This window comes from Salarias fasciatus, chromosome 5 (assembly GCF_902148845.1).
Source record: "Salarias fasciatus chromosome 5, fSalaFa1.1, whole genome shotgun sequence".
Taxonomy (NCBI): domain Eukaryota; kingdom Metazoa; phylum Chordata; class Actinopteri; order Blenniiformes; family Blenniidae; genus Salarias; species Salarias fasciatus.
Window position 1 is genome coordinate 26,118,205 of NC_043749.1, and position 18,304 is coordinate 26,136,508.

The 18,304-nt window shown below is 41.4% G+C and overlaps 1 protein-coding gene and 1 long non-coding RNA gene across 2 annotated transcripts in view; both read right to left on the reverse strand.

The window, feature by feature from the left end:
- Nucleotides 1–573: 573 nt before the first annotated feature.
- LOC115387895 (uncharacterized) lies at nt 574–1,759 on the reverse strand. The gene is made up of 2 exons (XR_003931441.1): nt 1,458–1,759; nt 574–1,427 (listed from the first exon to the last, which is right to left on the reverse strand). It is a non-coding gene; the product is annotated as an uncharacterized LOC115387895 (long non-coding RNA).
- A 323-nt stretch (nt 1,760–2,082) lies between these two features.
- The window catches only part of LOC115387892 (synapsin-2-like), a 109,679-nt gene continuing 93,457 nt past the window's right edge, over nt 2,083–18,304 (reverse strand). The window contains exons 6-13 of the mRNA XM_030090791.1: nt 16,252–16,314; nt 14,811–14,953; nt 13,866–13,940; nt 11,970–12,072; nt 7,584–7,760; nt 7,315–7,381; nt 2,837–3,713; nt 2,083–2,582 (exon numbers count right to left, since the gene is read on the reverse strand). Of these exons, the coding sequence (XP_029946651.1) occupies nt 2,429–2,582; nt 2,837–3,713; nt 7,315–7,381; nt 7,584–7,760; nt 11,970–12,072; nt 13,866–13,940; nt 14,811–14,953; nt 16,252–16,314 (1,659 nt within the window). The 3' untranslated portion in view covers nt 2,083–2,428. The remainder of the gene's footprint in view (nt 2,583–2,836; nt 3,714–7,314; nt 7,382–7,583; nt 7,761–11,969; nt 12,073–13,865; nt 13,941–14,810; nt 14,954–16,251; nt 16,315–18,304) is intronic.

Sequence of the window (18,304 nt, forward strand, 5' to 3'; positions counted from 1 at the left end):
TCCTGTTTTGACTTCATATATAAAATAGAGTAATAACAGTAGTAACATTAGTTCATATTATTACGCTTTTGTCTTTTGTGCGCCATTCGCCACACAAAACTGCTTAAAAACCCAAACATATACAATCTTCAAGTAGATTTACTTTCATGTTAGCAAGAAGAAATAAAACAACTAGGATGTTAGGGTTAGGGTTAGAGACAATGTAACACTGAAATGGAGGTAAAATTATCGAGGTGAAAATCCAAAGTGTGTTGAATCCAGCAGGAAAATTCATAAATGTTACTTTTTGAACACATCGGTTGTGATTTTCAAATGGAAATACTGTCAGTTTATATATGCTATTTGTGTACAGTGCTTATATTTACATGTAATATCACAACTTTTCACAATTTAGAAATGCGGCTACTGCATATAGTCACCTGCCTGATTAAGTATTGATCTTCTCATGTGTGATAAATACCATAATAGTACTGTGATCCGTATTTCAAAGTTCCTGTGTTGAGTGTAAAAAAAGTGCCCGTTTAATAAAAGTCACATCGGCCGGCATGAATCTCACTTAGTGATCAATCAGTGGAATGATGGAACCACATCTTTATTAACTTTTACCTGTACAGAAAAAAGAAACATTATCAGTCACCTGATCATGCAAAGCAGAGTTGCATTACAAATAAAAACACACTACAAAACAAACATTGTATACTGTACTATAAATATGGAGCCTCAAAAATAAATAATTAAATAAATATATTACAAAAAATAAACTCCTGAGATGACACATACATACAAATACAATATGTTTTCATTTACTTGCAACATGGTTTCGGAGATGGCTAAGCAGACAGGTCGATATGCAGATCGGAAACTTTCTATTTCTATTCTTTTTTTTTTGTTTGTTTGTTTTTTACATAACTGCATCAGCTGAACTGAATATGACCAGTGAAGGTAGTGGGGTCATCCCTTCGGTGCACTTCTACAAATGACAGTCAATATGGGAGAATGATGAGACGCCCAGCTGCTGACTGCTGTTACGGAGCAGCGTGGAGAGTCGCCACTGAAAGAACGGAACCTTAAAGGGAACGTAGGAGTACAGCATGGAACAGATACACAGATCCTGTAGGTATGGTCATATATTTATATTCATAATCATAGGAGGACAGCGCTCAACAGTCATGTCGAGGTGTTATTGCACTACTGTCTCAATGTCTTTTCATGAGAATAATCATCAAATTACAATACTGTTGATAGATCTACACAGAGGCGAAACAAGAAATCACCAATCACAGCTACAGACATGAGCTACGGTTTGAAATGTGTTCATCGACCACATGAGTGGATGAACGCGTTTCAAGCTGTAATCGACCCAGGTCTGCACAGCTACTTAACATAGCTGCGAATCGAAAAACATGTTCACAATAAGGCTACAACATCTAGAGAGAGAGAGAAACAGAGAGAGAAACAGAGAGAGAGAGAGACAGAGAGAGAGTGAGAGAGAGCGAGAGAGAGAGGCAACAGAGGGCAAAACGCAGAACTCAACACTGATAGAGCTCCCGTCAGCTCTAAAAGTCACACCGAGCCACTTGGAGGAGTCATGCATAACAAGTGAACACAGATGAACGGACACATATTTCCAACTCCCTCACACATCGTCGGAGACAAAACGAGGGGCAGCGATGATGAGCCTAGTGATCAGTCGCCAAGGACCAGAGACACAACAGCTGGATTTACACAAGAACAAGTCCTCTCAGAGATGTGTATATATATATATAGAGATTTCTAACCCATTTTAATCACACATTAACCAACACGGATTCACTGTAAGGAAAACCCACTGATCACTTAAAATTGTATAAATCCAGCCACTTGGTGAAAGAGTTATGTCACTGACAAAAGCTGCTGGATTAGTTTATTCTTTTATTGGCTTATCTCCCGTTATAGTTATATATGTTAATATTTATATACTGCAAATATACTGTATGTACATTCCATCTCTTGAACGTTATACTTTCCATATACTTTATATTGTATTCCTCAAGTGTGCTCTGGAAAAAAAAATAAAGATTTTTTTGTCTTCTTCTTAATTTCTCCTAAGCTCTATTCTTCTAGAATCTACTCTACATCAATGACGTAACTCCTTCAAGCTGAATTCCTCTGGTGTCCCTTCAACCGTTGGACTTCCTACCCAGCAGGCCTCACTGATACTCACACAGGGAAGCTGAAAGTGGTGCAGAACAGGGACCGGGGACGGAGGGAGTACAGTACAGTTAACACACAAACGTTTTTTTTGTTTTGTTTTGTTTTTTTTTAAATCTCAGACTGCTTCACATTTATTGTCAATCAAGTCATCACTGGCCAGCGGTAAACAGAGGAGCCAGAACCGACGCGGGCGGGCGGGGCTGTGGAGGAGGGGCTGACTACGGTTCGGGCGTGTCTAGTCAGAGAAAAGGCTGGCAAAAGACTTTCGAAGGTTGCGAATGGTCTCAGCCTTGGCCTCCTCTTGGCCGTCGCCTCCGGAGCTCGAGACCCCGCGGAAGAAAGAGGAGTCGCTGAAGGCGTTGAAGGCATTAGTCAGGGACTGGGACTTACTGAGAAAGGGAAGGAACGGGAAAAAGAAGGGAGGAGGGTGAGGAAGAGGAGGGATGAGGGAAGGGAAAAGCCGGGTATTAGTTGAGTTGGTGACGGGACAATTTTGGAGCAAAGACAAACAGGGAGATTTGTAAGACGGCCACAAACAAACTATGTGAATCAACTTTTAAAGCAGAAACTACGGACAATTCAAATTCACGACCCATTAAAAGCATTGCATTATCAAAGAGTGCTTTGATAACGCGCCTCTTACTTCAGCAGAGGATGGGTCTTTTGCTGGGGCTGATCCTCCACGGGGGCCTGGCCGTCAGCGGGCGCCGCCGCCGCCGCCGCGTCAGCCGGGACCGGCTCGGGGTTTGAAGAGGGAGACGGCGGCTTGGCCTGGGCCTTAGCTGGGGACTGCACGTTTGGCGGGGACTGGCTGGCTGCGGCCGGGGACTGGACCGGCGCCGGAGCGGAGGCGGCGTCGGAGGCCTGAGCCGGAGCCGGAGCCGCAGGCTGGGGTTTGGGCGAAGCTTTGGGAGGAGGCGGGGTTTGTGGCTTTGGCTGGAGCTGCGGCTTGGAATTCCTCCGCATGGGAGGGATGGGCTTGGCGGGAGGTGTGGGCTTGGGGGGCAGATCTTTTGGTTTTCCGGGAGCCGGGGACGGGGAGCCCTGAGGCTGGGGTTTGGGCTGCTCGGTGGTGGGAGCGGAGGCCGGCGGGGAAGCTGAAGCCGACGGAGACCCCGGGGCTGCAGCCGCCGCTTTGGTCGGAGGGGAGGCCGGAGCTGCAGCCGCCGCTTTGGTCGGAGGAGAAGCCGGAGCGGCAGCCGCTGCTTTGACGGGAGGGGAAGCCGGGGCGGCGGCGGCTGCCGTTTTAGCCGGGGATGAGGGCGACGCCTTGGCAGGGCTGGAAGCAGAATCAGGGCCCGGCTTGGTGACGGACGGGGCCCTGGTCATCGGGGGAGGCCTCTGCACCGGGGGCTTTGTGACGGAGGCGGCCTTCTGCACCGGGCTTGGTTTCTGAGGCTGAGCGGGTTTCTGAGCTGGACCTGGACCAGGTTTCTGAGCCTGGCTGGGCTTTGGTACCGGTTCGACTCTCTTAGCCGCCTCGGACGACGTGTCCACGCTCTGGGATTTCATTGGAGCACCTGAGGGATCGACAGAGCTGATGTCAAACACGGTTCCTCCCGGAACACAAAAACTAAACAGCAAAATGCAAAAAAAAAGAGAGAAATAGCCGACTCAAAGGAAACAATTAAGCATTGTAGGAACATCTTGCGCCTGTTACTTTGGTGCAGCAGTTAGAAAAAAAATGGGCTTCTTCAAAACTCTTGAGAGACTGAAGCAGAACATGACACAGATGATGAGCTTGAGTCTAGACATGCCCATTCGCTTCAAAACCTCTCACATTCATCGGAATCCTGTCCAACGCATCCCTCCAGACTAGACTGGGGCGAAGCAGGCTCTCAGTGTGTGGACTGTAGTGACCAGCAGAGGGCGGCACATCAGCAGCTGAGAGACAAGTCGTGGTTGCTCAACTCTCATGCCAAGTGTTAGTTGCTTTCAGTGCAGGCTACTGGAGTAAACATCGGTGGTGTGCCGACAGTAACAGCCAGCGGAGGGGGATAAGAGCTTAGAGGTGGAAATGGATGGGAATACGCAACAAAAGAGCGGATGATAAAAGAAAGCCACTCAAACTGAGGCAGCTAAGCAACGTGACTGGCAGCACAAAAATGAATAAATAATTAAAATCAGAAATAAAACCAAGGGATTATACATGCTGAAACAGGGATGAGTTTCCAAAGGCAGATAGCTAACTTCTTCCGATGCGAGATTGGGTTTTAGCATTTAAATTGCATCTTAAAGCTGCTTTGTAAAATGCACATTTAACAATTTTCATGTCATATTATCTTGACAAGATTAGATGACTGCAAAATCTTGAAAATTCATCCCCGATGTTCTGAGAAAGTCACTGCTGTCAGGCAGCTGAATGGCTGTGAGTCTTACGTTTTGTTTGAGATTGTCATAAAGCATCCCAATGGTTGCTTGGGACTCACGACGCATAGAAACCAAAGAAAATACCATTTGTACAAAGATATCTTGTAAAGGAAGACACAATAAGAATTTGCTTGGATACAAACCCTCAAGTACACAAAAAATCTAATTGCTTAAAGGTAAAAAAAAGAAAAGAAAGAAGTAATAGTTTAATTTGTGTGAATGAATTTTCCCTGAAATATCAAGCTGAATGACACAAAACATCAGTCTGATAATGTGTTGATGGGAAATCTACCAAAATCAGCAAGGTTTCCAACTTGTATTAGCCTGTTTAGTTCTGCTGTACCAATTTACACCACAAGATGGTGCATTGAGTCATCGAAGAAGTGAGCAGAACTTTTTGTAAGCAGGTCCTCAATTTAGAAAAATAAAACTACCAAACACAAAAAAGAGCCAAAGAACACGGCAGGAGAGGCGTGACTTAAATTTTACTTAGTAGCCCTTTCAGTATTTACTGGCCTGCTTCATGCTTGTCAGAATTAATGATCTTTCAAGTAAATCCTTGATTAAAGAAGGAAAACGACTAATAAAGAGACAGACCAGGATGTGCACTAACAGAAATCTCGCTGATCTCATTATTACAGGAAGTTCAAAATATTCTGAATTAATTGTATCCAAGTGATGTATGAAGACTAACTAACAAAAACGTAAAGGTCTGGATCCAGGCAAATAAGGAATGATCATGCAGGAAAAGAAAAAGATGCTCATTGTCTTTGAAACCTTTAATCAGTAACATCAACAGGTTTTTTATCTGCCCCCCAAAAATACATATTGCATACTGTGTAAAGCCAGTTTGTCCCAGATGTTGAAGCACAATACGGAAGGTTAAATCACAAAAACACCACGGATTACTCCACAACACATCGACACAGCAAACTAACAACCACAAAAAACTACAGTTAGACTCTATAGATGATTAAAAAAAAGGCCCAAACTGAACTACTCTGGATTGTGAGCAACACTTTTTATGTGTGTCGATCTAAAAATATACCACATAAATCCACAAGTAAATGTACTTGTTTGCCATTATCACATCGTGTTGTGTAAACATCATACTTAAAAGGCAATTCTCTGAAAGTTCAAACACACATTTTAATCGCTTGAGGCACATGTTCATCGCCAACGAATCCCCGTAAGACAACAAGAAGCCGGCAATGCTAAAACACAGTAAGCACCACATGGAGAACAGGCATTGGTCCCATCCATGCAAGAACAAACATGCAGACGCACGGTCACGACCACACACACACAACGGCTCCGGAGAGAATGGCTTCGTCAGTTCAACACGCTGCACACGGTCTCAGCACGGCTTTGAGGAGGCACATTTAGTTTAGAAAGCATCGGCCCTGAGCACACACACACCACCACGCACGTTTTAGCAATTAAGCTCAGCACGCTGGCTGAGCGTGTTTTTTTTCACTCCACACTTGTTTGTTAATTCAAGTGAATTCATAAGTAAAGAAACGCAGCAGCGGCTTCCTTTTGTTTGTTTGTTTTTGACCCAGACTACTGTAGCGATCATTGACCTAAACGCTCAAATGAAGCCAGCAGAGGATAAAAAATTAACCTTCTCTGTTTAACAGCATTTTTGGAGGAAGTACTTCATTGTTGTGTTGAATGCAAAGATGGAAAACTGTTTTTATATGTTACACTTTAACTATATGTCTCATAGCCTGCAAACAGAGGGCATTATCTTCCTAAGACACTAAATTTGCCTACGTGAAATTTAAAAATTAAACAGATTTAGTTTTGCTGGAGTGATTCTCCTTACAAAAATGCTATTAGTTGGCCACGTGTGTCCTGTTGGTTGAAGGTCAGTGAAAAACTGGAGCTCCAATCATGACAAGTGTTCATGATGCATACAAATCTACTGTTTACCTTCTCTAAAGGTATGTTCAAAGCGATTTTCCAATGATTCAGTGCTCGTGGGTTACCTGGCTAACCGAGCCTGAAGCTGATATCATTTTTTTCCTTTGCTGAATTCAAACCCAAAACACACAGAAAACCTCAAGATGAATGCAGAGCGGGAACAGTCGTTTATCAAAACCCGCAAAACAAACTGGTTTCAGTTATAAGAAATATTTGTCTTGAGCAGAATTTCTGTAACCTTAAGGCTTGGTCCTCTGAATCGATCCTTGTTTTTTCATGTGGCCCCTTTAGGAAAATGAATTTCCCACCTCTGGTTGATGGAGTGACTGTGCCAAGGAAAAGGCTCGCGAGCACATTTAGTTTACACAGAGAAGCTACATATTTAGTGTAAATGTGTATGATGAGCTTTTCATTGAACTCCTAGCATAAAGTTATGTCCAAGATGTCAATCTGTGACTTTAATTAGCTGTTTAATTATCTATGAGCCTAAAAGAGTAAGAATGAAGATGAATTAAGCCACACTGGTGGTGAAGTATGTTACTGCTCATGCACAGTCCCATTTGTGAAGAGCTCCAAGGATTAAAACACACTTTATATTACTTTGTCAGATTGTTGTTTTCACAGCTGATACCATCAAACACTTTCCCCAGTGGCTTTCCCCTCAAACGCCATAGATTGATCACCGCTGAGCAACAGGTTGCGGGAAGATGAAAAATGTGTCGTTACAGAAAACCCCCTGAAGGATCAATCCAAACTGTGTTTCTTAGACATGGATCAGCTCTACAGTGACGGCTCTTTTTCAATGGAGGACAGCGTTCAAACCACCTTGAGGTTGAGGACGTTGAGCTGCGGTCCTGTTTGGATCTGCCAGTCCTTCCTTGAGGGCAGCGCTCTGCTGGGCGGCGACGGAGAGGCCAGAGAAACCAGACGGGGATGGACAAAAAGAAAAATGAACTCAGGAACTGCTCGAGAAATCATCATCGATCACACAACAAACTTTTAGTTTGGGAGATAAGAAGCAGTGCTGTGTGATGTCTTGTTCTCATCTTTAGGTAGGCTGGAATTGCAGCACAGTCCATGTGGGTCCAGCTCACCTGTTGGGGCTGCACCGTGGTTGGCTTCTGGCTCTGAGGGGAGCGGGCGGGTGAGCGGGACGCGCTGGATGACCTTGCAGCCAGTGCTTGGTTCATCCGAGCCATGACCACCTCTGAGATGAGCTGGCGGTCCTCCGCCTGGTGGTCTCCGATCAGCTGCATAGATGAACCCACGACCTGGAAAACAGGACACGGTATTGCATCAGAAAGCAGATTTTTGACAATAAGACTGTAGATTTTAGAGAGTGAAGTGTGGACTGAACACTTCAAATGAACATGAGCACATGATTCTTCATGCCACTGAATCCACCCATCATTTATACACCCTGGACATGAATCCGGTCAACCATGAGCCTGATACACAGAGGCAGACGTTCACTTGTGCACATATTTAACACCAACAGTCAACCAATTGGCCCAAAAATCGCCAAAGGCCTTGGAAAGCCCCCAAACAGGGACAGGGACAGCATAGAAACTGCACAGAGGAAGACTAAAACACATCTTCAGGTCTTCTATCAGTAATTTGAGAGTGTTCGTCCCAACATTAATGTGCCACTGGCAGCCTAACAGAAGAAATGAATAATGAAGGAGTAAGACAAAATCAAATCTAACCGATAAACACAATCTGATATTTTCACGAAATTCAAATCATCATAAAATATTAACAGATGAAGACAAGATAGAAGTGTTTTTATATCTTTCCAAATTCAGCTTCTAATTCACTTTCTATGGGACTATTGCATATTTCATGGTGACAGACCAGCTGTTTGAGTGTGGTGGTTTTATTACCAGCGTTACTGGCTCTGGGAGTTATTCTGCTCCGTCTACAATGTTCCACTCTTCCATCTGCTTCTGCTGAAATGTTCACTTTGGGATTCTTAATTGTAATTTCGCCAAATTTATCATGCTTCTCTACACTAATCATCCTCTGAGTGTCCACGGTTTCAGAACAGCTTCAGAATTAGAATTAGTTCTGGATTTTTATTGTATTTGGTGTTGAGTGACTTTCAGATGAGCTTCGAGCTTGATAGTAAACTAGTGTCACACCAGAGTATGGCTGGTTTTAGACATGGCTTTAATTGTTTTTTTTACTCAGAACAGATCACATTTAACTGGTTTTATAACGTGGTTTAAACTACCTTCACAGAACTTTCAGACTCATTTTTGACACGGTTCGACAGACGCTTCAGACAATATCAGATGGTTTCGGGATCGGTTTTAAAATGTTTCAAACCAGATTTAAACTTGGTTTTTATCGGGTTTCAGACCAGCATTTGGTTGGTTTCGGATGAGGTTATAAAGTCCTTTCAGACCAGATTTAGACTTTGTTTTAAGAAGGTTTCAGAAAAGTACTGGTCTGGCTTTAGATGTAGTTCAAAACAGTGTCAGACTCAGTCACTGAATCTGTGACTTCTGTGCTGATCAGGACGTTGGTCATGCTGTCTTGGTCTAAGCCAGGCGGTGGTCAACCTACGGCCCGTGGGCCTCGTGTGGCCCGTCAGGGTTTTCGATGCTCCTGGTCTAACCTGTTAGCTGCTGAAGGCACTGGCTGCCAAACTAGAGCTTCAGCGTTTGATCAATACTTGCTCAATACCGTCTCGCTGTCCAAGCATTGGATTGTGTGGCTGTGTCGACTACCACTGCAGCAGCAAGCTTGTTTACTGGCTCTCTAATCGCAGACTAGCTTTAAGCATATGTGAAGTGTCACTGTCAGCTTCTTAGTCCAGCCATTCACAACCAGCGAACAGAAATGTAATAAAATCAAAACTGACAGAACTTAATCCAAAGACGAGGGGACTGAGTTTACCACCAATAACTGGCTCAGCACTCACTGCCTAAATGCACCCAGACGCTTTAATTTGCCTCCCACAAACATTGGCGTATTGAGTTGCTCCCTGAGATGGAAGAAATCTTGGCCACTCAGTGAACTCCGTCCTCGAGCCAAATCTCCCTGTCTGCTTCACATCATAATTATCCCACTTCAACTGCAGCTCCTGTTCTTTAGGGATTCTTTTTCCTCTGAATCTTACAGATAACTTCCTTTAAATTCGTAGTTTTATTTAGATTTTATCCAAAGCAATGTAATCTGAAGAATACACAATTAGCCTCTAAACCTTTATCCAGGTAACATATACTGCTTATTATGTGACACTTGTGTTTCTGTTTGCTCATGATTGTACATTAATGACAGTCAGATGATACACAATAACATCATTTTAATGAACAACACAGTGATTGATGAATTTAACTTCAAAATATAATAAAGTAAGAAAAAACAGGCAATACTGAAACTAGTACAAATAACACTAGCATACACTTTGAACCATATTCATTTTGTTTTTAATTATTGATATTCAGGTAACTTTTTCCCCTCAAATAAGGTTGTATATGTAGGACAGAAGTACACAATAGTATGTAGTGAATCTTCAACAGAAAACCAGAGAAAAATTAATCAACTTGGAGAATTTTGCAGCTAGAAATGCTGAAATGTGCATTATTTTGGTCAGCAAAATGCTTTCTAACATGTGTTTTTTTCTGTATATATGGAAAAAAAAGCTATTTATCCACAATGTAACGACTGATGCTTCTATTGTACAGTGGATGGCGGCGTTGAGAGACCCTTCAGCTTGGCTTGTTTCACAGTTTGTCTTCACTAGTCTTTTTCGGTTGGTGGCTGCAGCGGTCTGCTCTGTTCCAGAGGGTGAATTATCTATACCTGCTCATCACACAGAAAACACATCTGTGTAATAGCCAGAGCTTCAGCCACTGCTGCATTAACTATTCTTCCTGTGTCTCCCATAAGTGACTAAATACACCATCTAGTGGTCAAAGCCCATATTGCAAGACTAAATGAAGGCAGTAAAGTTGGAGAACGTGCCGTTTGGTAGAAATTCCAGTCAATACGTTACAAAATCAGGAGAGCTGATTTGTCTCAAATGCCTGAATTACAAAAGATATGTGGATTTGAATCAAGCAAAGGTGTTAAATATATTCAAAACCAAATCCAACTCCCTCTCAGGAAATAACAGAATTTTGAATTTCAAGTATTTTTCCAATAAAATGGATTTTTGCCAGTGGTTAATCAGTAGGTAATAAATGGCTTATCTTGAAGGGGACTAACTAAAGGCTGTAGAAAGTCTCCACTCCACTGACACACCTGAAGCAGTCATTTTTAAATATATGAAAGGTTTTAATAAGTTTGACATAAAAAAGCACTGTTCTGAACCGTTCAAGAGAAAAACCACTAAAATGATTTCAGATCGGTTGAATAAATCCCCATAGTTTGACAAGATTTTCATAATTTGGGATTAAGGTGAAAACACTTTGACAGGAAGTCCAGTCCTCCTGTCAGATCCCTCCTCATCCCTACCTCTTCTGGACAGATGCCTGATCTTCTGCTGAGTCACAGCATGAATCAATGCCCAGCTTCACTTCAACCATTTATCAAGCAACTGACCGTATTTGGTAACTCAGACATTCCTTCTCATTTTTATCCAAACATGAACTGATGAGCTAATGGGAAAAAACACCAAATGGGCGTGAGACATGTGAGGTTTTCAGAATGTGGATTTCCAGAATGTTAGAATTCTAGAATGTTTCAGTTGCATAAGTCACAGTTTTAGGGTGTGTGAGAGTTCAAGAAAGTATCAAATTCTGGGAATTACAGTTGTTGAGTGTGTGACAGATACAACATGACAGTTCAATAATTAATCACAGAGGTTAGTGGGAGGCCCAAAATGAATCAAAATGTGTTAAAGATCTACAATCAGCCACAGTTGTAGAACGTCTGAGAATTCCACAATGTCTGACAAAAAAATTTAGTTTCCATTCATTGATATTTGCACCCTGTAACGTATGATTCATACATAATAAGATACTTCCCACACAAAATCAAAATCACTATTCTAAATAAGAGGACCTGTGTTTTTAAAATGTAGAATTTTTTTTCCCATTATTAATGAGTTACTCACAACAGCTGCAGTCACAAATAAGAGCAAAGAAACCAGTGTCTCTAAAACTGTATTAGGAATGTAGAGGAAGAATAACACAGATTCTGTAAAAATGTCAGTGAAGACAAAAAGGTATCCAGTTCATGATGTGCAATTTTGCTAAATTGAACCAGTTTATTCCTGATAAGGCAATCTGAAGCCCCAGCGGAGTAAATTAGGTCAGACATGCTGGTTTTGATGTTCTCTTTCAGTGCTTTTATGCTACAGAGCTTCAGTAGGTAGATGTTGAAAGCTCACAAACAAAAAGCAGGAGCAAATCAATTCAGAGATACGACGGAGAAAAATGGTGGCTTCTTTGTTTTCTCAACTGTTTGGTCAATCTAAAATTGCGTTGTGGGTTCTCCTTTGTTTCCTCCCTCTTGTGTGTTTTCCTCACCTCAGTAATGTAGTCATTACCATCCTTGCCGCAGATGGCTTTGACGGCGCAGATATCCAGCCCTCCGAAGATCTCGGAGCAGGTATCGACCCACAGCTTGTACCTGCCATCAGGAAAGACACATTTCACAACCTGACTGGATTTGTTCCAACCAAAACAGCTCAAAGTCAAGTCACAAACAAAGCTATGTGCAATAATCCAGGAAAGATCTGCAACAAGAACCTTGAGTGCTCGAGAGAAGCACATTTCCATATTTACAAACGCTAGAAAAACTCATTTATGCATTATGATATTGACCTGTTTATCACTCCGGCAGTGTGTAAGTGCAAATATTTTTCTTCAGGGCATTTATCCTGGCAGATAGTAAATCTGCTGCAGGGCCTCTCTCGCTTTAGGCAAGGTTGGCTGCAGTCCAAAAAGGTGCTTATTTGTTTGGAAGGCTGCAGACAATTCAACACGGGTCTAAAGAGGCGGATCCAGGAGCAACAGGTATTCCACCTTTCTCTGGCAGATACCAGACTAACTCAGCACACATTATCTCTTCATTAGCATGATAAGATTTGATTTTATTCAAAGCTATTGATCCAGAAATCCAGCAGCACAGCATCCACAGGAGATGGGAAAGTACGCATATAAACAATGTAATCCTACATAAAGTACTTCACTGACTTCTGTCCTCATACAGGAAACATTCAACATGTTTTCTTTAGAGGGGTTCAGACGCACCTAAATATCAATCTTTGAAGTTCTGCAGCAGCATTGAGCTTTTTTACAAGATGACAGGAGGTGTTTGTGATCATTTGGATTAAAAAAGGCAGAATAAAAGCAATGAGGGAACATATTAAGACTCTGACTCACAGCATAAAAAACTAACGGAATGCAATGACCGAAAGTAATAATAAATTTATTTATGTTGCCCTTTTCAAACTGATGGCTGCAAAAACGCTCATTTTACAATAAAAACAAATTAGTTCAAACAATAAAAAAGTAACATCGCATACACAATACAGCCAATAAAAGATGTGAAATATGAAACACCACCAGGCATTGAAAACCATAAAATGGCAGTGGATAATTACATTATCTTTTTCTGAGGGATCAATAACTTCTTTATATTGTGTAGATTTGAATAAAATTTAAAAAATCAAAAAACTTTGTCTTTCAGCAAATCTGACAGTAACTGCTTTTTACATGGATCAGGAGTAATCTGATTAAATACTGACGGAAATGACCTCATTTAAACCCTCCTAACTGAATAAATTGGCTCCATGCAATGCAAAGCATTGTGGGACTGATAACTGTCTGGATCAGTTTCTAGTTTTGGTGCATGTAAACCTCTGATTATTTTAATCAGTTTTCAGGTAAACACATCCGTGTGATTCCTCAGTTGGGATGAGTTCAATTGGATTATCGTGTTTGCATTATAAAAAAAAAACCAGACTAAATTCTTGATCCATTTATAGAACATATCAATTAAAAGTTTAAAATACGAATGAATTCAGCTAGATTGCCAAAATTGTGACAAAATGAAAGATGTTGCTGTTGGAGGAGGAAAAATATGGAACTTTTTCTGTCTTATGCAGCATAAAATGTTCTTTTTACAGCGTCCAATATCAAGCCGAAGCTTTTCTATGGTGGAATAAAAACAAATCATAATCCAGATTTGGCTGTGAGAGTAGAAGTTCAGTGTGAATATTGGGTTAATTTGGTCCAAAAAGATAAATTATGGTATCAAAATGCAAAGTCACAGCAAAAGTTTCTAACATCTGGATGTGAGGAGTTTTTCCGTCTGAATGAATCTGCTACACGAACACATCCGGACGGAGACACAACAGAAGGGTGACTGGCGTGACAGCCGAGCAGCCCGAGTGTCACGAATACAGAAGCACGGCTCACTTGTCAGTCATGGCTACTTGTTCCAACATGGCAGACCCAGTGTTGCTTTTCCAGTTACCGGAGATGGACGTTCGCCTGGAAAACAAGAAGGAACGAGGAGATGATCGTGACAGTCAGACCACAGACACTTCAGGATACGTGGAAGGAAATAGTGGCAGGAACACGGTGAGGCTGTTTAACATCTTATTTAGGTTGATTGTTCCAACAGAGATGGAATATCAGTGTTATCAAAAGGTTCAACTTCAATCGCCATTTTCAAAGAGTTGCACTGTCAGAGGCTCCGAGCAGCGTTGTCACGGTAACAGACACCCAAAGCACAATGTAACTTTTCCATTCTCACTTGAAAACGTTGCATAAACGGCGCCTTAGATTGATTTTTACTTCATGGCCTGGAGCTCATTTAAGCAGCTGTGAGGCGGATTGACAAGCTGCGATTTTGAGGAGGAGATTCCTCAGCGAGCGCTGAAGTTCTGGGAGTCATTTCACCGAGACGTCACTGCTGTGACGAACGGCTTCTTGAATGTCTCCTCAGACAGAAATGCTCCTTCCATCCATTTTCTGTACCTCTTTATCAAACTTCAGACAGGTACACACTCAGATGAGAGATCATTGAAAACAGCTAGAAAATACAGCAAAGAGCCTGAGAAGGTTTCCTGACAGCGCCGGGAAAATCCCCACACTGCAGCGCCTGCTGCGAAGAGCCAGAAGAAAAGCAGCAGAAAATCACCATTCATTTACTCACTGTCATTTCAGTTTTTTTCCCTCATCTGTTTTTGATTGCTTCTTTAATTAGTTTGGAGTTTAATTTTGCTGTTTCATTTTCAAGACGCCTCTCTGGTTTTGGATCTTTCTGCCGCCACACCACAAAACTAAAAACAATAAATGGTCTGAAATGCTGTGCCACAATGAGGAATATCGGGGACACACACGGGGAAACACACGTACATGTAAGCTTTGTAGTCAGCGCCGATTTTCTGCACCCTGATGTCGTACTTGGCGTCTACGAATGGCTCGGTGGTGCAGTAGGTCTGAGTGATCGCCACCACGCTGGCAATGTCCTGGAAGTCGCTCACGTTATCCACCTTCACCTGCAGGGAAACACACGGAAAACCATCATTAATGCAGGGGCGACCGCAAAATACACATCAGATTTACTGCATATGGGGCAGGGGGGTCAAACATAAGGCACGTGGGCCAGATCGTAGTCATTTCAGGGAGTAACTTTGATTTTGTGAAAATATAGATATTTTGATCATATAAACTCTGAGAAACAGCAGAGAAAAACCTTCAAGCGTAATTTTAAAAGGTAGCATGACTAGTTCTATTAAAAAACAAACAATTACCAGGGCTGCTAATAATCTCTTTTATATTATTTTTTTGTATCCTACAATAACAGGTTTATCTTTTATGTCTCTCATAGATGTCATTTTTAAAGTAATTTAATGTATTTCTTTTTGTTAGTCTTTGTTGGGGGAAGCAACAGACAGTTTAACTTTAGGAATCATTTTTTTCAAAGACATTCTTATAATAGAATTTATAAAAAGAGGATTTAATGTGAATAATTTTCACATTTATGAAATGTTTTTCACTGCAACAAAGGGAATGGTTTGTAGTTGTAGGCATTTATTGGTTATTAAGCAGCTATTGTGTTGGTCTGGCCCAAAGGTTCTGTGGCACCACTATTAAATTAAACCAGTAAAGTGTCTCTTTGGCGACTCCATCTTATTAATTACCACAATAAATCTTTGCAGTGTACACAATAAGACTTGGCTAGTTTTTTTTAACAACCATAAAATGCACTATTTTCCTGTTAATGTTGAGCTAAAGATAGAGATTCTACAAAAACCTTATGAAAAAGAACAGCTGTGTAGAAAAGACACGCAGTGACACAGAAACAGGTAGATTTAATTATATAGCAGGTGAAGACGTCCCAATAATGCACTGATACTAAACTGACCCACGGTGGGAACATTTTCAACCCAGACGACGGGGATCAAACCGTGTGTGGTGGATCGATGAGGAGCTGCTGGAGTGTTTTTCTCTTTGGATTCACCCAGAAAATATTAACACAGTTGCCAATCAATAACAGCATAAAGGCAGGAGGGCGGGACTCACAACAGCACCGCAGCCGTGCAATAAGTACAGACAGCTACTGTGATAACTCTGAGGATGACTCCAGAGAGGATATCAGATGAAAGCACATGTCAGGGGAAGCGATGTGGAATAAATGATTCCAGACACAGCGGTGCTTTGTGGAGCCTTATTGGTATTTCTGGGTTCACCGTGACTTTGTGTTATTAAAGATGAACAGGCTAATGGTGCAGATCGAGAACTTCAGTGGAAGTAACCTCGATTCAGAGAAAACTCGAATCTAAATCAGGCTTACCTTCCCCATTCCGGAGTGCGCGTGTCCGATCTTCACCACCACTGGAAAACTGGGAGTGGTGATCTGACGGAGACAAACAGGATCATTAAACGGTGAAGAATGGAGAGAAACAGAATAACAACAGTTCGTATTCATAAAACTGCAGTGAAAAATAAACCTGGCATAAATCTGGCATTTCATCATGAATAAATTATTTCATGGATTTATGTTGTAATTAACTGCTGCAGTCAAAAGGCCTGAAGTAAAAATCAGAGAAAAATACAAAATAAAATAAAATAAAATAAAATAAAATAAAATAAAATAAAATAAAATAAAATAAAATAAAATAAAATCACCCTTATTAAAAGCAGGACAATTGCTTGTGTTAAGAACGTATACCTAAGTTGTGATATGTTGGAGCGACACACTGCATGTGATTTTCAAGTGCCGACCCACAACCAATAAAGAACATCTGTCTTCATCGGTTTTTCACTGTGAAATTTAAAGTAAATCTCTGTCAGCATCTGAAACATTTATTACGCTTCTACAACACACTTTGGCCACATTACATAATTCAATTTTACAAAATCATGTTGCAAAAAATTTAGTTTTAATAAAATTGAAAAGATTAAATTCGTTAACTTTGGGCACCAGAAAGGAAGTGACTCATTTATCTTCTACAGCATTAGAACAAACAGAGCTGAGTATAATGACACACTTCACACCTAACTTCAATTTACCCATTCAGGTAATACACATTGTATTAGACATGCAGGATTTATATTCTTTACAAACATTTTGTTGAAGCCAAACGTGAAGCTGTGTATTCACGCCGACGGGAACAGAGTGCTGAATAACCAATACCAGAGAAAACACACCGAGGGACTGAGTCCTGATGGCGAGTACAACGTCTAATTCATTTGAAACACTGCTAATTTTAAATTTCTGTTTCTGTTCTATTCCTATTGAGCAGAAGTAATCAAATTAAGGCTTGACCCAATGGCATTAATGGTTTTTCATGTGGCTCCTTTGGGAAATTTGAACTGCCAAACTCTGCATTCAATAGTGTTCAGAGTTAAATTCATTACTTCTAAACACAAAGGGCCCGGCTGATTAAAGGGTTGCATTTATTAAAGCTGATCATTGGATCAGATCACACAAAATACTGGGAGGAGTTTATACTCATTGATTGAATTACAGCTGGTGCAGTGATGTATTTGCTTTTGAAACCCTCGGGTTGTTTGGTAATGCAGTGGATGAACAGGTGCAGCTCACTGGATCAGCCTCTTTTTGCAAACTTAATTCTAAGATATAACACGGTGAAATTTAGGCCTTCTCTTCAGCTGAATTTTTTTTTTTTTTTTGCATTCTGGGTGTCTGCTTATATGACAACGGTTCTTGGAGCCACTGAAAAACCCAATAACGGCTCCCAAGGTGGAACTTTTTGAAGATGCTCTGGTTCTGTCTCCATGGAAACGGAGGAAATCACAACTTCTCTGAAACGCTGAGCATGAGCATGAGCACCACGGCCAGAGTACATTCTTCAGCACATGCTCAGTAGATGGGAACTAACATTACTTTCTTCCAGAGTGTCATGGCTCCCAGTCCAGGTTCTCCTGGACGGTGCTAGTTTTACAGCTGACAGTCACTGTAAAAAAAAAATTTGTCAATACAAATGTGATTCCGCTTCCAGCAGATTGTTCTCATGCAAAGCAAGTAAAAGCCTTATCTGGTTCTTCCTGATCACTCATGGTGTTATTAATAAATCACCCATTAAAGCTCAAAGTGTAGCCAAGAAACAGAAAAAGACTACTCTGTGAATAATTCCTACTTCCTCTGTGTTCGCATGTTGATGTTACGGAAGACGGTTAACAGATGGCTGATCAAAATCATCTCACTGCTATTTAACACGTTATTAGAAAACTTTGTGAAATCCTGAAAGTTTGCTGTTGGGATTCGTGCACAGGCTCTAAGACTAAACGTCAGACATTTATTTTTAATGCTGTGAAGCGAGAAGCTTGTGGTCACTCATGGGAGGAGACATCAAACGAGGGCAGAGAGAAGCAGCAGCAAA